General features: G+C 36.8%; 1 protein-coding gene across 3 annotated transcripts in view; it reads right to left on the bottom strand.

Moving 5' to 3' along the window:
- Positions 1 to 3510: 3510 nt before the first annotated feature.
- The window catches only part of DMXL1 (Dmx like 1), a 134796-nt gene continuing 112868 nt past the window's right edge, over positions 3511 to 25438 (bottom strand). For 2 of the 3 annotated variants that reach the window (XM_027604874.2, XM_027604873.2), the window contains 5 exons: positions 14582 to 14674; positions 12083 to 12174; positions 10736 to 10788; positions 7528 to 7745; positions 5268 to 5629 (listed from right to left, as the gene is read on the bottom strand). In XM_027604874.2, coding sequence (XP_027460675.2) covers positions 5405 to 5629; positions 7528 to 7745; positions 10736 to 10788; positions 12083 to 12174; positions 14582 to 14674 — 681 coding nt within the window. In that variant the 3' untranslated portion in view covers positions 5268 to 5404. Of the gene's footprint in view, positions 5630 to 7527; positions 7746 to 10735; positions 10789 to 12082; positions 12175 to 14581; positions 14675 to 25438 lie in introns of all 3 variants that reach the window. The other variant, XM_027604872.2, reaches the window with a different exon arrangement.

Raw genomic sequence — 25438 nt, 5'->3', positions numbered from 1 at the left:
TTCTCCTGTAATAGCCTCTTTTTCCCTCTGATTACCGATCTTCAGAGTAAAGATTTGCTGTGCTAGCTGCTTGTGTGAGTTATCTGTGTCCGTGTGAGCACACACGCGTCTGTCTCTCCACATAACAATGGCCTCATGGATATTTTATTTTTATTAACATATAATGTATTATTTGTTTCAGGGGTACAGGTCTGTGATTCAACAGTCTTGCACAATTCACAGCGCTCACCATAGCACATATCCTCCTGCATGTCCATTGTTCAGCCACCCCATCCCTCCCACCCCCCTCCACTCCAGCAACCCTGTTTGTTGGGCCTCATGGATATTTTTAAAAAATTATCCAACATTGTAGTGGATTATAAATTATCTTGGAATCGAGACACGGCCAATATTGTGTTTCTTAAGTCCTTTTGTTGAGATCTCAGGAAAATTGAGTGTGCCATGTAGACCCTTTTCATGAGATCCTAGAATTTCTAAGAATCTTAACGTGGTATACCACAGCAACCTTGGAGGTAGCTCGAGGTAGGTCAGAGCTCATTTCAGAAAAAAAAGTATGAGTGTGCCTTTTTTTCTGAGTGGATGAAGTTAATACAGAAGAAACACAGTTTCTTAAAGCAATTTTACTAGATTGAAGTATAAGGGACAGGGATAGCACAAAATGTAAAGAGGATTCTGAACCCTGAAACAACTCTTGCCAAGGAACAGGCTGACACTCTTTTCAGTTAAAAACATGGGCCACTTTTACAGAAAAAAGCTCACTCAGAATTTAAAAGGAAAAACAGCCCATGGGTGGAGCCAAGAGTTGTGGAGAATTAATTCAAGGATTACTCAAGGGACTGGTGACTTCTCAGCTGAACTTCAGAATCTCAATGGACTGGGTACTGTGTGACTCTTATTTCCTCTCTTTTAGAGAGGGAGATACTCTGTCTCACAACTGTGTGTTTGGTGAGTGCAAGGCACATAACTTGTCTCCTTAGTTCATAGGTCTTTAGACTGAGAAGTACTCGACACAAGGAACCTCGTTCAAGGAGCCAAATACACACTAGGACCTGATTTCCATAACGGGATCCTGGGGATCAAGCCTGACCTGGGAGCAGTAAGAGGATGAAAATACTGGAGTTTTGGTGCGTATTTTGTATGTGGGGAGGGATACAGATTTTAAAATGATTTAACACTTATCCGGGGCTGATGTACTGTACTGCTTAGAATCTGTTACGTACGTCATACCTACACTGGGTGAACAATTACACGGGAGTAAAACATTTCTACTGTGGAAAGAAATGTTTTGTCACACCAGTGATTTCTATCACCCATGTGTATTTGCTGTGGGAGAACCTAAGAAATATTTATTCCCAGGAGCCTTGTGAAACATTTCGATACTCTGACTGCATGAGCTTCTTCAATTATTGGCCACATATACACAGGAGAAAAACAAGCAAGCAGAAGGGGGGAAAAAGTCACGAAAAACTAAAGAACAGGGATTCGTGGGTGGCTCAGTCAGTTAAGCGTCTGCCTTTGGCTCAGGTCATGATCCCAGGGTCCTGGGATGGAGCCCTACATCGGACTCCTTGCTCAGTGGGGAGCCTGCTTCTCCCTCTGCTTGCCACTGTCCTTGCTTGTGTTCTCTCCCTCTGACAAATAAAATCTTTAAAAAAACAAAACAAGGGGTGACTGGGTGGCTCAGTCATTAAGCGTCTGCCTTCGGCTCAGGTCATGATCCCAGGGTCTTGGGATTGAGCCCTGCATCGAGCTCTCTGCTCCACGGGGACCCTGCTTCTCCCTCTCCTACTGCCCCTGCTTGTCTTTAGCTGTGTCTCTGTCAAATAAATAAATAAAATCTTTAAAAAACAAAACAAAAAGCTAAAGAACAGATCTGAAAATAACTGTAGCAAAAGCTATACACACTTCTGTAAGACATTTAAGTAACTATGTTCAACTTTTTCCAAGTACTCCAAAGGGCAACATTTTAACCTTTCTAATCAAGCATCAAAATATCTCAATCCAGAGTATTCTTAACAAGGCCACTTCATTCAACAGAGCAGCTCTCAGTCATTAAGTTCTATGTGGTTTAAAGATACAGATTTTCTGTCTCCTGATACCCTGTTACTCAGTGAGGTCAAAAGGAGTTTGGAAAAGTATTAACTCCTTCTTCCCTTCTCCCGTGTTAAACTTTTGTGTATTCCTCCATACATATTTGTCTGTATATACATAAAGGACTAAAAAACCTGAAACAATATGGGATATTTACCTTTTAGCAATTTTTCTCACTAACCTCTTTTGAGATCAACAGTTACAAATCTGGCATTCTTTTAGTGTTGAGAGAATATGCAATTCTATGGATGTTCGACAATTTTATTTAACTATTTACCAACTAATTGACATTTAGATTTCTAGTTTTTTTTCTCCATATAGCTCAATAAACATATATGTACACATATTTATGCGCATAGGTGCTTTTATCCTTATAGGATAATTTCTCAAAAGTAAGAATGCTTAGTGAAAGTATGTGTATTCAAACTTGACATGCATCTAGGTGACTCTGTGGCAACTTACTCCTACCAGTAGTGTTTCAGGGTGCCTGTTTCCTTGCATCTCCACCAAACTGATGTTGTCCCTTGACTTTATACCAATCTAACAGATGACAATTGTTGTTTTTTTTTTTTAACATTCCTTTAACCATTAGTGAGGATGAACATACTTTATACTTGCTGACTTTTTCAATGTCCTGTTCTGTGAATTGATTTCTCCAACAATTTCATTTTAAAGTTCTTTCTGCATATATGAACATTAATAATTTTCCTATTACTATACAAATAGTTCTTATAGTCTACCTGTTCTTTTAACTTTGACGATGGTCCCCTGCCATGCGATTATGTTTTTTTGTTTAGTAAAATATGTCTGTCTGGCTTTCCAACCCTGTTAAAAAATCATCACCACTTTTAAGATCGTATAAGGACTTTCTTAAAGTGGGTATGTTTGTATTGTACTCTGACTATTGAGACCAGAGTGAGAAATTGTTGCAATTTTTTAAAGTAATTTTTTAAAAAAGGAGAAATTAATTTGGGCAAAACAAAGAGAACAAGAAAGGAGGATGGAATTGACTGTCCCATGATTCTACATAAGAAAAATCCTCCATTTCAGAAAATGAGACTTGCAATGTTGTAAACTTTTCCATCATTACAAAGCCACATTCTCAGAAAATGCACAATTTAAAAAACATATTTTGATGAACCCATTCCATTAATGTGGATAAAATTTTACTTGTATGTACATCATTTTATACTTAAATATACATTTCAACTTTTTATTCTCACTTTTTGAATAATGCTTATATATTAAGTTAAAAAGATTATAGAAAAGGAAGAACAAGGTATTTAGGAAAATTACTCAATCCTTCCTATATTTACCAAATATAAATATAGAAATTCTCTATTTTAAAATGTCACATATACTTTAAGTCAACTAAAGTTGTTAAATATTACTTAAAACAATAGCATGCTAAAAAAAAAGTCACTGCATGATTGTTTATTTAAAATATTATGACTCTGATGTAAATACATATGGGCTTACATAATTTATTACTCATATAAACCCTCAATTAAAATGCTTCATTGTTCATCCATGATGTCTTTTTTCTAATAAGCATAATAAATTTTCTATCTCACTGAAAGTGTTTAAAGCCTTTTGAATCTTGATTTGTGCAGTTACTGGAAAATAACTTAAGCTGAACTACATCACACAGCAGTATCGTTTGCAACGTTGCCACGGATGTCTCTGGAGCCAAGCAGTCACATATGGTTACTGTCACCGCACGGTTATCGACACAGGTTATTATGTGCACATGAAATCTCTACATAATCAATGACAGTGTTTTCACTGCAACTAGCTTAACACATTTAAAATTATGAATACAATTTACAAAATCTTTAACAATATACTTTTAAGATAAAAGTATCCTGAGGATATTACAAAATTCATTTTACCAGCCCTTCATTTCTTCACTTTGACTCTTTAATTTCCAAGATAACAGTTGTTCATATTTTGTCACATAAAAATGTTTTTATAGTTCCTATTAACAAAATATATTTAAGCTACATAGTATATAATTGTCCCTTAAACACTGAGTCCCATCTGCCTCCAGTCTCCTTGGCTAAAATCAAGTATTTATCAAGTGGCCTATAATTTTTAATCAGAAAAGATATAGCACAAAACAGACAGAAATAGGGTTATTAGCACATTTAAGTTAAAAGCATTGTGCATTTTTAATATTTTGGTCATATTTTATAGTAAAATAATATATTTTGGCAAAAATAATAAAATATAAGGTTTAGTTTATTTTCTATTAATGGTAGATCTGGCAGGTATTTTACATGTGTAAATATTATCTATTTAATTTGTTTTCACATTTGTTTCTAAAGACACTGCTATAAGGTGTTCAGAACTTTGAGACTAAAAGCACCTAAAAAAAAAAAAAGTAAGTAAAATGTTTGGTGCCCTAAAATCCTTTGACAATTTTATAAACTTACTTTTAAGTGTCTCATATATGTCAACACAGAATTGTTATTGCCTGCTAAGACTTATTTGACTCAAGATAATATTTAAAATAATAATCTCAGATGTCTTCCTGAAATTATTTGAGAATTAGGATGGGAATTCAAAAATTAAGAACAAAAAAACATGGAAAAAAACAGTCGCAAAAAAAGTTATTCTAGTGGCAGGAGTTGCTATGGCACAAAAACTCATGGAAAGACTTGTAATTTTCTCTGATATATACACAGACTAAGCTCAAATAAGATGTGTAAGATATATTACATATATACAAACACACTTGGGCTCCAGACAGGAAACGGGGAACCTGATCTAATGAGCCATTTGGGTCCTAATCACTGAATTCCCAGTGACAGTTTTTCATGAAGATGTTCATTATGTTTTTTATTCTTGCCCAACTGTCAATCTATCATGAACTAACAGAAGAAGAGTTTGAGATCTATCAGTTTGAGAAAAGAAGTAAGGGGGTGGTGAATGAAGTGATGACTGATGTCAACTGCCTTTATAGAAAGGGTATTTTTACTGTTAAAGAAATTCATACAGAGACATCTGCAGAAGAGTTTATCAACAATAAGAACACAAAACTCTTTTAACACTAACATACTCACTATAACATACTATAAATATGTATTATTACAGTATTATTTATGCAGTCTACTTTAGGCAATATAGTCTAATTCTGAATGACCTTGTTAATTTTTAAGGCATCAGTGCATCAAGGGCAAAGCTCCATAAAATAAATATGAAAACAAGAAAGCATTAGCTTATCTGTGGCAGAGAGAGTGATCACTGTACATTATATGTGTTGGCTACTTCCATGGAACAGGGAATAAATTATACATCTATTGTCAAAATGTTATAGCATAAATTTCACATCATTTTTCAACACTTCATTTAATGGGCTAAACTGATCCGGCAGTATCCTCATTTTCATTGTTCCATCAGCTCCACATGAAAAAATGTGATTTGCTGGTCCTGTCTCAATTTGCATCACTCCAGTTCCAATATTTCTGAAAATGGACTGCCGGGCATGTTCATTGATAAAAGTGTGGAGAAGATTAAAGGTAGACAGACTCCAAATCTGAAAGACATTAGGAACAAAATTAAAAATTGAGGGTGATGAAAAATTTAGGCTTACTTTCTTGTGCAAATAAGGAATTTCTAAAAAAAGATGGAAAAAAACCTGTGTAAGCCTAAGGTCATAACCTTTTGACTCTGTGTTGCAATTTTCCAAATCCCTTTGATATTATTACATTCTTCAAAATCCATCCATTTAGAAAGAAAAGTATTTTAAACCCTGCATTGGAGAGAAGAACTGAGGTAGAGGAAGTTAAGTGTACAATGCTATAGAAACTTGTAATATTATAGGATTCTCAGCAAAGCTTGTGCTCTGTAGTTTATAATGGGGTGATCCTTTATAATACCCAGCGAGGGATTAGAACCACTGGAAATAGGGCCTCAGAAAAGGAAAAACTATGTTCCAACTGTAAGATAAATTATCACAACTTTAGTATACTTAATTTACTGAGATTTTCTATTTTCAGCCTCTACCAAAATAAATGTTCCTGTTATTAAATTACTTATAAAGTAATTTATAAGCATCTTCATTTATGTGAAGGACCTAAATGCTTTCAGGACATCTATTTTAAGTTTGGGGAAATCCAATTAGTTCCTGATTTTTTGAGATCATTGTTGTTTTTTGTTTTGTTTTTAATCTTTCTTTTCCCTAAGAAATTCTTTAGTTCATACTACTCTGGACAGGATTGTTAAGTTGTGACTTCTGAATACTACATGGTATAGTTTCTTTTTTTACTTGATTAAGTAATAAACCTCAGGAGCAGAGCACAAACTAATCTGAAGAACTAATCTAAAATATAATACATGTTATTCTAAACTGAAGGCAGTTCAAATAAGAAACTAGCTTCAAACTGAAGGAAAAGAACTCTGTCTGGAAGTTGGTGTATATAACTGATTGAAAAGCCTTTTCAGAATTCTACATTTCTAGTTAATTTTTTTCTGGCTGATAATTATGAAAACAATATACAGGTTCTAACAAAGTAGCCCAACTTATTCTTACTAAATAGTCTCACTAGGGGGTTGAAACAATGGATTCTAAGAATGCGGGCACATACTGCATGGAGCACTGGGTGTTATACGAAAACAATGAATCGTAGATAACTACATCAAAAAACTAATGATGTATGGAGACTAATGTAACATAATAAAATTAAATTAAATTAAAAAAAATGTAGGCTCCTTCAGTGGGTTGCTGACCATTACAATAACTTATGGACGAGTCTAAACTGATTTATCCCTGCAGATCTTTCCAAGTGTGGCCAGAGGACCCTCCATCAAGACTGCTAGGTATTTATTATAAAAATGCAAATTCCTGAGCTTGAGAGTTACCATCTGAGTATCTCTGGGGTGGGCCTAGCAACAGTATTTCTAGGATGGGATGCATTTTAATAAGCTGCTTAACATTTTAAACAAGCTCTAAGATTTAAACACAGCAGAGTTTGAGAAGGACAGGGTTTATCCAGGTACATTCAGAATTCTTGAATCAGGCACTGAGTGGCTGGATGCTAATGCTACAAATGAAAAAAAAAAAAGGGAGTAATTCAGGATAAAGGAAAATGTTAGTATATTTCATAGTACCTGAAACTGAATTCAGTGACTCTGAAAATGGGAGTCAAGACTAATTCCACTGCCTGAAATATGTTTGTTATCTATGCTATGGAAAATAATGTTCTTTTGCACATTAGTTAAACATATTTGACAACAATTGAAAAAGAGACAATTTCAAGTTAAACATCATTTCATTCATTAAAAGGTTTATTAAATAGCAACTAACATGCTGACCACAAGTAGGAGTTAATATTTCTGTTATTTAAATAGACTGGTATCCTCAATATGATTAAAGACTTAAGGTTTCTGAAGATTTTTTTCATTTTGTAGATACCATGGCATTACTGTATTTACCTTTATGTTGCCTTCAGCAGATCCTGTAACAAAGTACTCTTCCGTCGGATCAATAGCAATGGCTTTAACAGGAGAATCATGGCTCTGGAAAAGCTGCCTCTGCTGTCGTTGCCGAAGGTCAAATGCACATGTAAAGCCTTTTCTGCCACCTGATATTAGCAGCTGATGTTTTGGAGCATATGCTAAAACAGTAGCTCCACTATCATGGCATGTAAAAGCTAAAAAATAAAATAAAATAAAATAAAATAAAATAAAATAAAATAAAATAAAATAAAATAAAATAATAAAATAGAAAAGGAAAAGCCATTTAATGGTTTAAGAAACAGACTTCTGGCTTCTGGCCAAGGTAGAATGAGAGATTACCAGATTTACCCACCTACCTGAAACAATTTAAAAAATGATATATAGGAAACAATGGTTTTGAGACACTGGACAGCAAGCAAAGAGAAAATGATTTCTAAGAGATGGGAAGCAAACTTGGGTGAGCCATACAACTGCCCGTTTATTGACTACCGAGTGTTTCCTGGCCATGGCACAAGGGGACCCCAATTGGTGTGGGTTCCTATTCCCACCAGCCATAGTGGAAAACCTTATAATTCACAAGGCACAGAATAGAGTACTCAGAAGGGTTTGCCTTAGAAGTAGGTAAAATTCATAATGCCGGCATCTAATAAAAAATTAACAGGCATGGAAAATACAATCCATAAGAAGAAAATCTGTCCACTGAAACCAACCTAGAAATTATACAGATGATAGAATTAGTAGATAAAGAAATTAAAAGTCATTATAACTATATTCCCTATGTTCAAGAAGCTCGATGAAAGACTGAGCCTTTTAAGTAGAGACATGAAAGATACAAATAAAAGGTCCCGAGATTAAAACTATAATATTCAAGTGAAAAATATACTGCTTCGGATTAAGAGCAGATTAAACAATGCCATAAAACAAACAAACCCCAAACTGGTGAACTTGAAGACATACCAATATAAGTACCAGAAATACATATATACAATGAATATTTTTTTCTTAAAAAAAAAAAAAAAAGTCTAGCCTAACAAATCTTAGGGAAAAAAAAGTCTGTAAATAGCTCAAAGATAAAATGGCATAAAGATGAAGAATGAGTATCTGGGAGTTAGAATGTCAAGATTTAAATCTTGATTTTTTGCATGGGTTTAAATGTATACCTTAGGTGAATTACTTTTTTTTTTAAATATAAGTCTCGGTTTCATCATTTGTAAACAGAGATAATCCAGCCTGCCTAATAGGTTTTTGTGAGGACTAAATTAGTTAATATATTCAAAACATGCAGAGTGTCTGGCATATACTAAGTACTCAATATACTTATTGTAAGAATCTGAAGAAAAAATTAGAGGGGAGGATTTTTTGAGTTTTGCCAGTACTTTGAGACATAATTAACACAGAGTAAAATGCAGAAATTCTAAGTGTACACCGTTGATGAGCTTTGACGAATGGAGACATCTGTGTAACCATCACTCAGGTCAAGACACAGAATGCTGTCATCATCCCAGAAAGTTCCCTCACGCCTCTCTGTAGTCAACCCTCCTCTTCCACAAAGGCAATCACTATTCTGATTTCTATCTGATTAGGTTTACTTGTTCTTGAAATTCACAGAAATGGAATTTTATGATATATACTCTCTTGTGCCTGGCTTCTTTTCAACATAATGTTTTAGAGGTTAATGAATATCGTCCCATGTATCAGTAGGTCATGCCCTTTTTAATTGCTTAATAGTATTCTATTACATAAATAGACCAGGTTCCTGTTGGACGTATTTGCATTGTTTCTAGTTTTCGGCTATTATAAATGAAGCTGCTAACAACGTTCCCACACAATCTTTTTGTGGACATGTGTTTTCATTTCTCTTGGGCCTATATATAGGTGCCCGTTTAACTTTGTCAGAAACTGTCAGTCAGTTTTCCAAAGCAGCTGTACCATTTTATACTCTGTCAGCAAATCATTAGGGTTCCAGGTTCTCTACATCCTCACCAATACTTGGTATTCTAGAATCACTGATTTTGGCCATTTTAGGGTATAGAGTAGTATCTTACGGTGAATTTAGTTTCCATTTCCCTAATGACTACCGATGTTAAGCACCTATTCATATGCTTACTTGCCATTTAGATACTGAGAAGACGATAATTTTTTCAAGTCTTGGATTGTGCTGTAGATGTTGTATCTAAAAACTCATGACTAAACCCAAGGTTGCCCAGATTTTCTCCTGTATTGCCTTCTAGAAGGGTTATAGTTTCTGTTCCATGATCTGTGTCTCTTCTTAACTCATAATGTCTTTCATTACTGTAGTTTTATACCAAGCCCTGAAATCAGGTAGTATGAGTCCTTCGTTTGTTTTTCTTCAGAATCCAGTATTCTAGGTCTGCTGCCTCTCTATAGGAACTTGTAGTACCAGTTTGTTGATATAGACAACACAGTTTGCTGAGATTGTGATTAGGACTGCATTTAATCTGTAAAGTTGGAAGGTAGGGACATCTTAACAACATTGGATAACAACAATGGATGTGGACTAGCTCTCCATTTATTTAGATCTTTGATTTCTTTTATCTTTTTCCTATAGTTTTCACCACTAGAGGCTATACATATTTTGTTAGATTTATACCTCAGTACTTCATTATTTTGGGTGCTATTATAAATGGTGATTTTTTTAAAATTTCAAATCCCAATTGTTCGTTGCTGGTATATATAAAAGCAAATGATTTTAGTATGTTGACCTGGAATCCCATGATTCTACTATACTTGCACATTAGTTGCAAAAGTTTCTATTTAAAATATTTTGGGTTTCTTTTGTAGATTCTTTAAGATTTTCTATATAATTATGTCATCTGTGAAGGAAGGCAGTTTTATTACTTCTCTCCCAAATGAATACATTTTAATTCTTTTTCTTGTCTTACTGCATTTGTTAGGACTCCCAGTACAATGCAGAATAGGAGTGGCTATCAGATCCAAAGTAAAAACATGATTTTTATATTATCTATGTTCTACTACTGTCCTTCATAGTAAAGTGTTAATTCTGTATATTGCATTTTTCTGCTTTCAAACTCTGTGCCACTGTGGGCAAAATAAACCTCTTAGGCTAATAAATACATTTCACTAAAGACAAATCCATTAAAAAATTCTTTTAGTTTATGAATTTCTTGACTTCCAAAACCTACAAAATGTTTTCAAAACTTACCATGGACTAAACTATTGGCAGGTGCTACAAGAGTATCCCACAAACATATGTTCCTGAAAAAAAAAAATTACGTCTTGAGTGACACAAAATTTTAACAATAAAAAGTAAGCTTGTCTCATATCGTTACGTAACCTTTGAACCTTGCTCTCACAAAAAGTTCTCAAATCCATAAAAGATCCAAATACCAGTAACCAATATATTTATGCATAATTTTCACACAAAATTTAAAAAACTACTAACTTAAAAAACTGAGTAACTTTAGACTGACATGTATTTACAAATACTATATAAAGCCTGAATGCAGAAACTACTTTTTGTATCTGTTGATTCTCTAATGTAACAGATGGATGGACATATAAAAATAGCAGGATAGGGCGCCTGGGTGGCTCAGGTCATGGTCCTGGAGTCCCGGGATCGAGTCCCGCATCGGGCTCCCTGCTCGGCAGGGAGTCTGCTTCTCCCTCTGACCCTCCCCCCTCTCATGCTCTCTCTCTCTCTCTCATTCTCTCTCTCAAATAAATAAATAAAATCTTTAAAAAAAATAGCAGGATACACTGAATTTTTCAGAGCACATAGAAAACTTATTTCCGCTATGAATGGGAGTAGCTTTTACTCCTTTCTGTGAGTTGCAAAGGAGGCACCAATATATGTAAGAATGTAAGAATTTCTATGCAAGATGGGCTGAAGACTCCATATTCCTACAATCCAATTTCTGGTACAAAGTAAGGCCTCACAGATAAATAGAAAAGATCAGCAACCTCAGTAGGCATTTGCTCAGAATTCCACTATATCAGGGAAGTGAAACAGGGGGTCATGGAGATTGAGGCAGGGGGAGACATCTTCTCACATATTTAAGGTTTTGGGGGAGATGGCAATAGGCTGCCAGTCACTAGCTACTGTTCAACTAAAAAGTCTTTTGAGTTTCCAGTTTTCTTATCCTGAAACACTGATAATACCTTAACCTAACAGAGCCACTGTGAGGATTAATGAGAAAGGTGGACCAATAAATAATAGTTCTTTTTTTTTTTTTTTTTTGCCTCAAGCTTTCTTAACACATAAGGAATAATAGGGAGAAAAATTAATTTCACTATCAAATCCTTTTCTCCTGAAGTCTTAACATTAGAATATTAATAATACAGAAGGAATGGATTTTGTTTTTAATGCCACCAGAATTTCCCTAGCTTTATAATTAAAACACTAAAACTGCTCTAAGAAACAAGTCTTTATAATAAAAATATTGAAAAGCATAATTGTGAAAACATTCTTGAGACACAAAACTATAAAGTAAATAAAAAATACAGTTCAGCTGTACAGATGCACACTTCACTTTCAGCTATAATCTCTTACCTATTGTCAGTTGAAAGACCGGCTGTAGCTATCAAAGAGGAGGAACTAACAAAGACAAAATCATTGGCTGTTTTGTTGTGACACTGCCAAGTCTGGAACAGTTGGAAACAAACAAGCGTTACTGCTGTCACTAGCAATTTTAAAACCCAGTACATGCATTAATCAAAAAGGGATCATACAATTTGTGGCTTACTTAAGCTGAGTTAGTCTCCCCTGCCAAACTTCAGACAAGTTTCAAGAGTAATACAGAGAATTCTCATACACCATTTATACAGATTCACCAACTGTGAACATTTTGCAACACTTGTTTTGCCTCCTTCTCTTTTTCTCTTTCTCTCACACACTCTTTCCCTGAACCATATGCATTATAAGACTTTACAAGACCCTGTGCTTTTGTTTATCTAAAAGTTCAAAAGAAAACAAAAGGAGGTTAAATGTTAAATATTTCTTAGATATTTGTGAAATCTTTTTTCTTAGAAAAACTAGAATTTTAGACTATCTTGGACTAAATTATTTATTTTCAGAAATGTTTAAACTCATAATTTTTCTTTCTTTTTAATTTAAATTCAATTAGCCAACATATAGTACATCATTTGTTTCAGATGTTCAGTAATTTATCAGTTGTGTATAACACCCAGTGCTGATCACATCACGTGCCCTCCTTAATGCCCAACCCCCAGTTTCCCATCACCCTACCCACCTCCCCTCCAGCAACCCTCAGTTTGTTTCCTATAGTTAGAGTCTCTCATGGTTAAATAATTTTTCAAATATGGGAATAAAAACATATTAAGTCAACAAAACTAGAAAATTGACAATACTTCTGAATACTCCAACAAACAATAACTTAATATGAGAGGTTTAGCCTATTACAAAGACTTCTAAGCCATATTTGTTCAAATGTTTCCTTTCAAAAAAAAAAAGATTTTTTTTTTTAAGTATGTCAAAATCATCACATAAGATTTTTCCTTTGAGTCACTGCCCCATTTCCCCTGACTACCACTGGAGCTGGGCTAGATATGTCCTTAAAACAAACAAAATATACTTTAACCCCACAAAACCAATAACGTACATTTTCAATCCAATTTATCTTTTTAGAACTTAAACAACAACAAAAAAAGTCAGCCCCTAAGGGAACATAAACATATATTTAAATCCATTGGCTTAATAAAAACATGAGGAAAAATATGCTTTCAAAGTACCCTCACCAACCTTCCCCTTGTTTACTTTCATTTAGATCAGTACCATATTCCAGAATTTAACCTTGAGTGAATTACCAGAATCTTAACTCATATTCTTAATATTTTCCTAATAGGTATTGCTTAGTCCTATGAAGGGCTTCATTAAAGAATATATTAAATACAAACTCAGTGTTCTATGAAGCTGTAGAAGGTTCATTAAGCTTGTGCAGTCCCGTATAGAGATGTATCAATTTTTTTTTTTTTTTAAAGACAGGGGCAAGGGGCACCTGGGTGGCTCAGTCACTTAAGCTCTGACTCTTGATTTCTACTTGGGTCATGATTGTTGTGAGATAGAGAGCCCCATGTTGGGCTCTGCACTCAGCGTGGAGTTTGCTTGTCCCTCTCCCTCTGCTCCTTCTCCTGCTCTCTCTCTCTCAAATAAATAAATAAAATCTGGAAAAAAAAAAAAAAGACATGGGCAAGAAAGTAATTGTGCCAGGGGCGCCTGGGTGGCTCAGATGGTTAAGCGGCTGCCTTCGGCTCAGGTCATGATCCCAGGGTCCTGGGATCGAGCACCACATCAGGCTCCTGGCTCAACATGGAGCCCGCTTCTCCCTCTCCCTCTGGCTCTCCCCCTGCTCATACTCTCTCTATCTCTGTGTCTGAAATGAATAAATAAAATCTTTAAAAAAAAAAAAAAGAAAAGAATTGTGCCAGCTATAGCATATCCTTTCTCCTTTGTTTGTTCATAAGGGCTAAAAGCAAAAAAGGAAAACACCAGATGCGTGGTCTGTTGATCATTCTTTTTAGGTACAATCCCCACTGTAGCTTAGTGAGGCTGGAAAAGGGCTTGAGTAACCCACAGGTTGCTCTGGAGGTACCATGTTTCTTTGATATAGGTTAACTTTCCAAGTTACCAGAGACTAAGAATTTTTATACATCACGGACTAATTTTCACATAACACAAGGACAGTAGCTTAGAGTAAAGTGACTGAATACACAGAACTATGTAGATTTTACTTTTTGGCTTTAATATTTATTGCCTCAAATATATATTCTTGATTTCTTAAAAATAAAAATTCAAGGGGTATCTGGGGGGCTCAGTCACTTCAATGTCCCACTCTAGATTTCGGCTCAGGTCATGATCTCAGGGTTGTGACACTGAGCCCCATGCAGGGCTCTATGCTGGGCATGTGAGCCTGCTTGGGATTTTCTCTCTCCCTCTGCCCTTCCTCTGACTCTCTCTCCCTCTCTCAAAAATAACAAAAATAAAATAAAATAAAAATTCTAAAAAGTTTAAAGGTAAGAATTTTTGGCTTACCAGGTATGGCTTAGGCATGCTTCCAGTTACTGGGCAACATTTCCAGTTTGTTTGATATAAACTTAAATATCCATCAGCATCAACTATTCCAAACTTAAGAGAAAAAAATTTTTTTTAAGTATCTAATACTAATACAAAAGCACATATCAACCCATACTTTCACTGTGAATCTCATATTTTGATCTTAAATATTTAATTGATAAAATGACTTTTACTTCACCTATGCATGGATCTAGTCCAGAAAAACATTTAGCTCCTGCTTAAAAAACTCCAGGTGACACAGAAGAAACAAACAACAGACACACATTTTATTATACTAACCAAAAGCAGAGTCTATATAGTCTCTAAAAGTACTCAACAAATAGGATGCTGGATTTACACATTAAGTCATGCAACTAACGTTTAGTATATTAATATAGAAAACTGTCATTATGACAAAGAAAAAAATAAGGATTTCCAGATATACATAAGAAAAATGTGTCAACAAGAGTGGAAAGTAAAATGAAACAAAGATTGTTACAGTAAAAGAATTCCCACTATGGGAACTCACAGTAATCTGATTGAGAAAATGTCAAAATTATCCATGAGGGAGTATATGTTACAGATATAAAAGGATGAGTAAGACAAAGCATTTTTTTCTTTAGTTTACAAAAATAACCTACACAGTTTATAAAATAAAACAAATGTCTACTTTGGACTCCTGCCCTCTCCCATCTCCAGATCTAGCAACTATTAACAATTTGATGTGTTCCATTTCAAATTTGTTCTATGAATATTCAAACATTCACACAGGTTTTTAAAAAAAATGAGAATCACAATAAATACACAGTTCCACAATTACATTTTTTACCTATTATAGCCATCTTTTCATATCAGTACATTTACTCTACTTCATTCTTGTGCCGTGTAGTATTACATTATATAGTTGTATTGTAACTTTTTTGAAAACTTGTTCCTTATAGACAGTTTCCATTTTTCCCTATTACAAAGTGTTGCTTTAAATATTCTGGTAGAGGGGCGCCTGGGTGGTTCTGCCTTTGGCTCAGGTCATGATCCCAGGGTCTGGGGATCAAGCCCCATGTTGGGCTCCCTGCTGGGCTCCCTGCTCAGTGGGAGAGTCTGCTTCTCCCTCTGCCTCTCCCCCCACCCCTGCTTGTGTCTCTTTCTCTCTCGCTCACTCTCTCTCTCTCAAATAAATAAAATCTTTAGAATAAATAAATATTCTTATATTCTATAAACCTTTGAGTATTTATGTAGGATAGGTATCTAGAAATGGGAAAGCTTTGTCAAATGGCATCATTTAACATTGGCAGGTGAAGCTAAAATTTAATCCTAAGTGGTAATATCAATTTACATACCCATTTTTCTTACACATTAGTCAACACTGCTTATTACTAAAATTTTAAATATTTGTTGGTATATAGAAAAAAAGGCTAATTTGAATGTACATTTCTTCAATTATTGGTCAGGATTGTTGGCCATGCATAGTTGTTTTGTAAATTGACCTGATCATATCCTTTATCTACTTCTCTATTAAGTTCTCTTTTAAAAAATTTGATAAGGCAAATATCAGAAACATTAACTCATTGTTTACTGTATTTGTTATAGATATTTTCCCAAGGCCTATCCTTTTTCTGATTCATTCTGTTTTCTGGAGAAGATCTACATGTGGTCTTCAGAAAGGATATAAGGAATGTGTTAAGTCTCTGCACAGTTAAAAATATATTTTTTAATATGTTTTTCATCAAATTTGAATGACTGTTTGGACAGATAATGACACCTAATTCCCAGTCATTGTCCATCAGAATTCTGTGAATATTGCTTTCCTATGTGTAATCTTTATTTTTGAGTAGGTGAATGCCATTAATTTTAGAGGGGAGGGGTGAAGAGTTTCTAAGTAATCACTTTAACCAGACCCCTTACTAGAAGCTCTCTTTATTCTTGGGTTAAAAAAACAAAAATCAAATATATCAGGCTGTGTTTAGGCATGTGATGTTTCTCAACACTTTTGCCTAGTACTTGGTAGGTTCTTTTCAAAAATTCTATTTTTCTTTGTTTTGGGAATATTTTTATTCTAATAATTCCTTTCAATATAGTGCTTCTTTCGATTCCATCATTTTCTTCCTTCTTCTGAAATACCTTTTTATTGTCTTTTATAAATTTTCCTGGGTCTAGTCTGAATTTGTTTCTTTTTTTTTTTATTTTTTAAATTTTTTTATTGTTATGTTAATCACCATATGTTACATCATTAGTTTTTGGTGCAGTGTTCCATGATTCATTGTTTGTTCATAACACCCAGTGCTCCATGCAGAACGTGCCCTCCTCAATACCCATCACCAGGCTAACCCATCCCCCCACCCCCCTCCCCTCTAGAACCCTCAGTTTGTTTTTCAGAGTCCATCATCTCTCATGGTTCGTTTCCCCCTCTGACATACTCCCCTTTTCTTCCTCTCCTGTTATCTTCTTTTTCTTTTTTCTTAAAATATGTTGCGTTATTTGTTTCAGAAGTACAGATCTGTGATTCAACAGTCTTGCACAATTCACAGCGCTCACCGTGGCACATACCCTCCCCAATGTCTATCACCCAGCCACCCCATCCCTCCCACCCCCAACCACTCCAGTAACACTCAGTTTCTTTCCTGAGATTAAGAATTCCTCATATCAGTGAGGTCATGTGATACATGTCTTTCTCTGATTGACTTATTTCACTCAGCATAACACCCTCCAGTTCCATCCACGTCGTTGCAAATGGCAAGATCTCATTCCTTTTGATGGCTGCATAATATTCCATTGTGTATATATACCACCTCTTCTTTATCCATTCATCTGTCGATGGGCATCTTGGCTCTTTCCACAGTTTGGCTATGGTGGACATTGCTGCTATAAACATTGGGGTACACGTACCCCTTCGGGTCCCTACATTTGTATCTTTGTGGTAAATACCCAGTAGTGCAATTGCTGGATCGAACGGTAGCTCTAATTTCAACTGTTTGAGGAACCTCCATACTGTTTTCCAGAGGGGTTGCACCAGCTTGCATTCCCACCAACAGTGTAGGAGGGTTCCCCTTTCTCCACATCCCCGCCAACATCTGTCGTTCCCTGACTTGTTAATTTTAGCCATTCTGACGGGTGTGAGGTGGTATCTCATTGAGGTTTTGATTTGGATTTCCCTGATGCCGAGCGATGTTGAGCACTTTTTCATGTGCCTGTTGGCCATTTGGATGTCTTCTTTGGAGAAATGTCTGTTCATGTCTTCTGCCCATTTCTTGATTGGATTATTTGTTCTTTGGGTGTTGAGTTTGATAAGTTCTTTATAGATTTTGGATATTAGCCCTTTATCTGATATGTCATTTGCAAATATTTTCTCCCATTCTGGCGGTTGTCTTTTGGTTTTGTGGACTGTTTCTTTTGCTGTGCAGAAGCTTTTTATCTTGATGAAATCCCAATAGTTCATTTTTGCCCTGGCTTCCCTTGCCTTTGGCGATGTTTCTAGGAAGAAGTTGCTGCGGCTAAGGTCGAAAAGGTTGCTACCTGTGTTCTCCTTTAGGATGTTGATGGACTCCTGTCTCACGTTTAGGTCTTTCAACCATTTGGAGTCTATTTTTGTGTGTGGTGTAAGGAAATGGTCCAGTTTCATTCTTCTGCATGTGGCTGTCCAATGTTCCCAACACCATTTGTTGAAGAGACTGTCTTTTTGCCACTGGACATTCTTTCCTGCTTTGTCAAAAATAAGTTGACCATAGACTTGAGGGTCCATTTCTGGGCTCTCGATTCTGTTCCATTGATCTATGTGTCTGTTTTTGTGCCAGTACCATACTGTCTTGATGATGACAGCTTTGTAATAGAGCTGGAAGTCCGGAATTGTGATGCCGCCAGCTTTGCTTTTCTTTTTCAGTATTCCTCTGGCTATTCTGGGTCTCTTCTGGTTCCATACAAATTTTAGGATTATTTGTTCCATTTCTTTTAAAAAAAGTGGATGGTATTTTGATGGGGATTGCATTGAATGTGTAGATTGCTCTAGGTAGCATTGACATCTTCACAATGTTGATTCTCCCAATCCATGAGCATGGAACGTTTTTCCATTTCTTTGTGTCTTCTTCAATTTCTTTCCTGAGTATTTTATAGTTTTCTCTGTACAGATCCTTTGCCTCTTTGGTTAGATTTATTCCTAGGTATCTAATGGTTTTGGGTGCAATTGTAAATGGGATCGACTCCTTGATTTGTCTCTCTTCTGTCTTGTTGTTGGTGTATAGGAATGCCACTGATTTCTGTGCATTGATTTTATATCCTGCTACTTTACTGAATTCCTGTATGAGTTCTAGCAGTTTTGGGGTGGAGTCTTTTGGGTTTTCCACATACAGTATCATATCATCTGCAAAGAGTGAGAGTTTGACTTCCTCTTTGCCGATTTGGATGCCTTTGATTTCTTTTTGTTGTCTGATTGCTGTGGCTAGGACTTCTAATACTATGTTGAATAGCAGTGGTGAGAGTGGACATCCCTGCCGCGTTCCTGACCTTAGGGGAAAAGCTCTCAGCCTTTCCCCATTGAGAATGATATTCGCTGTAGGTTTTTCATAGATGGCTTTTATGATATTGAGGTATGTACCCTCTATCCCTATACTCTGAAGAGCTTTGATCAAGAAAGGATGTTGTACTTTGTCAAATGCTTTTTCTGCATCTATTGAGAGGATCATATGATTCTTGTTCTTTCTTTTGTTAATGTATTGTATCACGTTGATTGATTTGCGGATGTTGAACCAGCCTTGCAGCCCAGGAATAAATCCCACTTGGTCGTGGTGAATAATCCTTTTAATGTACTGTTGGATCCTATTGGCTAGTATTTTGGTGAGAATTTTTGCATCCATGTTCCTCAAGGATATTGGTCTGTAATTCTCTTTTTTGATGGGGTCTTTGTCTGGTTTTGGGATCAAGATAATGCTGGCCTCATAAAATGAGTTTGGAAGTTTCCCTTCCATTTCTATTTTTTGGAACAGTTTCAGGAGAATAGGTATTAATTCTTCTTGAAAGGTCTGATAGAATTCCCCTGGGAAGCCATCTGGCCCTGGGCTTTTGTTTTTTGGGAGATTTTTGATGACTGTTTCAATTTCCTTAGTGGTTATAGGTCTGTTCAGGTTTTCTATTTCTTCCTGGTTCAATTTTGGTAGTTGATACATCTCTAGGAATGCACCCATTTCTTCCAGGTTATCTAATTTGCTGGCATAGAGTTGCTCATAATATGTTCTTATAATTGTTTGTATTTCTTTGGTGTTGCTTGTGATCTCTCCTCTTTCATTCATGATTTTGTTGATTTGGGTCATTTCTCTTTTCTTTTTGATCAGTCTGGCCAGGGGTTTATCAATCTTGTTAATTCTTTCAAAGAACCAGCTCCTAGTTTCGTTGATCTGTTCTACTGTTCTTTTGGTTTCTAGTTCATTGATTTCTGCTCTGATCTTTATGATTTCTCTTCTCCTGCTGGGTTTAGGCTTTCTTTGCTGTTCTTTCTCCAGCTCCTTTAGGTGTAGGGTTAGGTTGTGTATTTGAGACCTTTCTTGTTTCTTGAGAAAGGCTTGTATTGCTATATACTTTCCTCTCAGGACTGCCTTTGCTGTATCCCAAAGATTTTGAACAGTTGTGTTTTCATTTTCATTGGTTTCCATGAATTTTTTTAATTCTTCTTTAATTTCTTGGTTGACCCATTCATTCTTTAGTAGGATGCTCTTTAGCCTCCATGTATTTGAGTTCTTTCCGACTTTCCTCTTGTGGTTGAGTTCTAGTTTCAAAGCATTGTGGTCTGAAAATATGCAGGGAATGATCCCAATCTTTTGGTACCGGTTGAGACCTGATTTGTGACCTAGGATGTGATCAATTCTGGAGAATGTTCCATGGGCACTAGAGAAGAATGTGTATTCCGTTGCTTTGGGATGGAATGTTCTGAATATGTCTGTGAAGTCCATTTGGTCCAGTGTGTCATTTAAAGTCTTTATTTCCTTGTTGATCTTTTGCTTAGATGATCTGTCCATTTCAGTCAGGGGGGTGTTAAAGTCCCCCACTATTATTGTATTGTTGTCAATGTGTTTCTTTGCTTTTGTTATTAATTGCCTTATATAATTGGCTGCTCCCATGTTCGGGGCATAGATATTTACAATTGTTAGATCTTCTTGTTGGATAGACCCTTTAAGTAGGATATAGTGTCCTTCCTCATCTCTTATTACAGTCTTTGTTTTAAAATCTAGTTTGTCTGATATAAGGATTGCCACCCCAGCTTTCTTTTGGTGTCCGTTAGCATGGTAAATGGTCTTCCACCCCCTCACTTTCAATCTGGGGGTGTCTTTGGGTGTAAAATGAGTCTCTTGCAGACAGCATATTGATGGGTCTTGTTTTTTAATCCAATCTGATAGCCTGTGTCTTTTGATTGGGGCATTTAGCCCATTTACATTCAGGGTAACTATTGTAAGGTATGAATTTAGTGCCATTGTATTACCTGTAAGGTGACTGTTAACTGTCTGTTGTCTGTGTTCGTTTCTGCTCTTTGCTGCTTTTAGGTTCTCTCTTTGCTTAGAGGACCCCTCTCAATATTTCTTGGAGGGCTGGTTTCGTGTTTGCAAATTCCTTTAGTTTTTGTTTGTTCTGGAAGCTTTTTATCTCTCCTTCTATTTTCAATGATAGCCTAGCTGGATATAGTATTCTTGGCTGCCTATTTTTCTCGTTTAGTGCTCTGAAGATATCTTGCCAGTCCTTTCTGGCCTGCCAGGTCTCTGTGGATAGGTCTGTTGCCAATCTAATGTTTCTACCATTGTAGGTTACATATCTCTTCTCCCGAGCTGCTTTCAGGATTTTCTCTTTGTCTCTGAGACTCGTAAGTTTTACTATTAGATGTCGGGGTGTTGACCTATTTTTATTGATTTTGAGAGGGGTTCTCTGTGCCTCCTGGATTTTAATGCCTGTTTCCTTCCTCACATTAGGGAAGTTCTCTGCTATAATTTGCTCCAATATACCTTCTGCCCCTCTCTCTCTCTCTTCTTCTTCTGGGATCCCAATTATTCTAATGTTGTTTCATCTTATCGTATCACTTATCTCTCGAATTCTGCCCTCGTGATCCTGTAGTTGTTTCTCTCTCTTTTTCTCAGCCTCTTTATTTTCCATCATTTGGTCTTCTATATCGCTGATTCTCTCTTCTGCCTCATTTATCCTAGCATTTAGTGCCCCCATTTTTGATTGCACCTCATCAATAGCCTTTTTGATTTCGATTTGGTTAGATTTTAGTTCTTTTATTTCTCCAGAAAGGGTTTCTCTAATAACTTCCACGCTTTTTTCAAGCCCAGCTAGTATCTTTAAAGTCACGATTCTGAACTCTAGGTCCGACATCGTACTAATGTCCGTATTGAGTAGGTCCCTGGCTGACGGTACTACCTCTTGTTCTTTTTGCTGAGGTGATTTCTTTCGTCTTGTCATTTTGTCCAGAGGAGAATAGATGAATGAGAGAACAAAAGGCTAACAGGTTTACAACGTCCCCAGCAAATATACTGTATACAAATCAGAAAAGACCTGAAACCAGGGGAAAAGAAAGGGAAAGAAAGAAAAAAGAAAGAGAAAAAGAAAAATAAAAGAAAAAAAAGATAAAAACAAAAACAAAACAATTCAAAAAAGGCAGAATATGATCAAATATGATCAGGCTAGTGCATAGATCAGTGCTACACACTAGATTTTGGGCGTATTTTGGTCTGTTAGAAAAAGTGCCTCCTAAAATTTTAAAGGAAGAGACATATATGTACAAAATAAGGGTTGATACAATGAAGGGATGGAAGATGACTGTAAAGATGAAAATTATAAAAGATTTTATAAAAGGACTTGGTAAGATAAGTTGTTTGAAAAAAGAAAGAAGATTTAAGGAAAAAAAAAGGAAAAAGGGAGAGAATGTGATCAGGCAGGAGACTAGAACAAAGCCATACACTAGTGGTTTAGGGTATATTTTGATCTGTTAGAAGAAACTGTACCTCAAAATTTTAAAGAGAGAACAACTTATATATATATGCCAAAAACAAGGATAACTACTATGAAGGGATAAAATATGACTCTAAAAATGAAAAAAAAAATGTTTTTTTTTTTTTAAAAAAAGGGATTTATAAGATGTTGGTTGAAAAAGGGAAAAAGAAAAATAAAAAAAGTCAACAAAAATTAACTTTGATGAAATAATGAATCATGGTAAAAAAAAAAAAAAAAAAAAAAAGAAGCCATGAATCTATGTGCAGTATTCCCCTAGCGCTGGAGTTCTCCTATTCTCCTTGATCGATCAACTTGGTCTTGGCTTGCTGGCTGTTTGTGCTGATCTTCTGGGGGAGGGGCCTGTTGCTGTGGTTTCCAAATGTCTTTGCCGGAGGCGGAATTGCCCCGCCCTTGTCGGTCCGGGCTAAGGAAGCTGCTCCAGTTTGCTCTCAGGAGCTTTTGTTCCCTGCAAGCTCTCGGTACAGCTTTGGAGGACCAGGGCGAAAATGGCGGCCTCCCAGTCTCCGCCCGGAGGAGCCGAGAACTCGGGGCCCCGCTCCTCAGTGCGCACCCAGAGAAAAGCAGTCACTCCCGTGTCCCTGGTCTCCGGCCGCACTCTGTGCTCACCCGGCCTGTGATCGAGCGTTGCTATCTCTGGCACCCGACCCCGCTCGGAGTCTCCAAACCCAGCAGATCCCTGCAGTGTGTTCCCGCACCGCTCCTCCCCGGGAAGGAAGGGGAGTCTCCCCGGATCTGCTGCTTGTTGGGTCCCTGCTGGGGGAGCCGTGCCCCGACTGGGCCGCAGATCACAGTTTGTGGCAACCCCGAGCTGAGAGCCCGCGACTCTGCTCCGTCTCTGCAGCCGGCTTCCCTGCTCCGATACCCGGGAGCTCTGCCGCACTCAGGCACCCCCGGTCTCTCTGTGACCCCAAGGGTCCTGAGACCACACTGTCCCGGGAGGATTCCACCCCCCGCTTAGCCACTGCAGCGACGTCCCTCCGCCGAGCCAATTTTTAAAAGGTCCGATTTTGTGCTCCGCGGCTCTAGCACTTGCCAGAAGCGGCCGGCGGAGGCCCCTCCCCCGCCGTCTATCCTCCCGAATATCGCCTCGGATTCACTTCTCCGCACGCCCTACCTTCCAGTAAGTGGTCGCTTCTCTGTTCAGAAAGTTGTTGCTACTCTCCTGTTCGATCTCCTATTGAGTTCGTAGGTGTTCAGAATGGTTTGATCCCTATTCAGCTGAATTCCTGAGACCAGACAAAATCTAGGTCTCCTACTCCTCCGCCATCTTGCTCCGCCCCTGAATTTGTTTCTTGTGTTATTTTTATCAAAGGATAATTTCCTAATTTGTTCTTCCAGTCATAAACTTGATTTTCAACTATTTTCATTCTGTAATTCAGCCCTTATAATGAGTAGTAGTTCTACTAACCTAATTTTGGGAATCACATGTTTAAAAAAAAATTCTTTCCTGTTCTTCTGCCTTTACTTCATAGCAGCTTTTTATTTTAGAATGCAGTATCTTCCTGAATCTGAGGAATTGTTCCTCATAGGTCATTTATTCTGCTTAATGCCTCTTTTTAGGCTCAATAACTGTTGGCAGCCCACTTCTGATCATAATTGACAAACAGACCAGCATTACTGTCCTCTATTCTATTTACCACAGCAGGCTTCCCTGCACTAAGGGAGATAGCCCGCTTAGGTGTTGTGCTGTTTGGCTCCATCATGCCTATGGTGAATAGACAGTAAGTAGACTGCCTGTTAAATATACTTGGGCAGGTAATGAAGAATAGTTTTTTGTGCCTTAAAATAGTATATGTGGAAGGCTATAATGAGTGTTAAGTCTATAAAATAATTCAGACTACAGAAGGTACTGAATGCCATGCCAAAGAATATGGGCTTCTAGACACAATGAGGAGCCTTGAAGGGCTCTTGAAAAGAACAATAATGGGATCTTCCCTTACAGTGTGGTTATACAACTATATTATTTGTTATATAACTGTGTTGGCAACATGAAGAATGCATTAGAAAGGTTAAGAGTTGAGGTACAGAGCCTAGCTTAGGAGCAATATTGACAGCCAAAGTAGAAAAGCATGAGCACTAAAGTATATGTTACACAACTGAAATTACAATAGAACTCTAAAAGCTTTTAGATTAAGTCCTCTCAATTACCCCTTACGGAGCAAAGAATGTTGCCAATTGGTATTAAGAAACCGTATGCTCTCAAAAGTTTGTTTCATAACTACGTGAAAAATTACCATTGAGTTTAGTGAAATGATAACACAGCTAAGTGATAAATGTGGTAGGCAATAAGGCTGCAGCACACCAAGATACAAACAACACATGAGGAGAGCAGAAGGTTTGGAAGTTGAGAGAAAAGGAAAGGCAAGACGGACCATCTGTGAGGTTGCCGTGTCGTTTTAGTGAAACATGGCTCTGAAGACAAAAAAGAGCAGGCTGATTTCCCCTGTACCTGTTGTTTAAAGTGATAGTGAGATACTAGGGGGGGTTGAGATGCAGTCTGAGGAAAACAGGCCTATGGGAAGTGAAGACAGTAAGGGATATTCTAGAGGAGGGTTGAAAAACTGTATCTTAAAGGGTCATACAGTAAATATTTTAGGCTTGCTGTCTATAAAGTCTTTGCTTTCTTGAACTCTGCTGTTGTAGTGGAAAAGTAATTAAAGAAAACAAATAATGAGTGAGGTAGCTGTGTTCTAGTAAAACTTTATTTACAAATAAAATGTAGCTAGGCCACGATTTGTTGATGCCTTGTTCTAGACCAGTCCTCAAAAAGTTTAATGTATGTACGAATCACAAAAGTATCCGGTTAAAATGCAGACAGTGACTCAGTAGGTCTGTGGTAGAGTTAATAATCTG

The sequence above is a fragment of the Zalophus californianus genome, chromosome 5 (assembly GCF_009762305.2).
Source record: "Zalophus californianus isolate mZalCal1 chromosome 5, mZalCal1.pri.v2, whole genome shotgun sequence".
Lineage (NCBI taxonomy): Eukaryota > Metazoa > Chordata > Mammalia > Carnivora > Otariidae > Zalophus > Zalophus californianus.
Note: the sequence above shows the minus strand (reverse complement) of the source record. Positions and strands in the feature narration are given on the sequence as shown.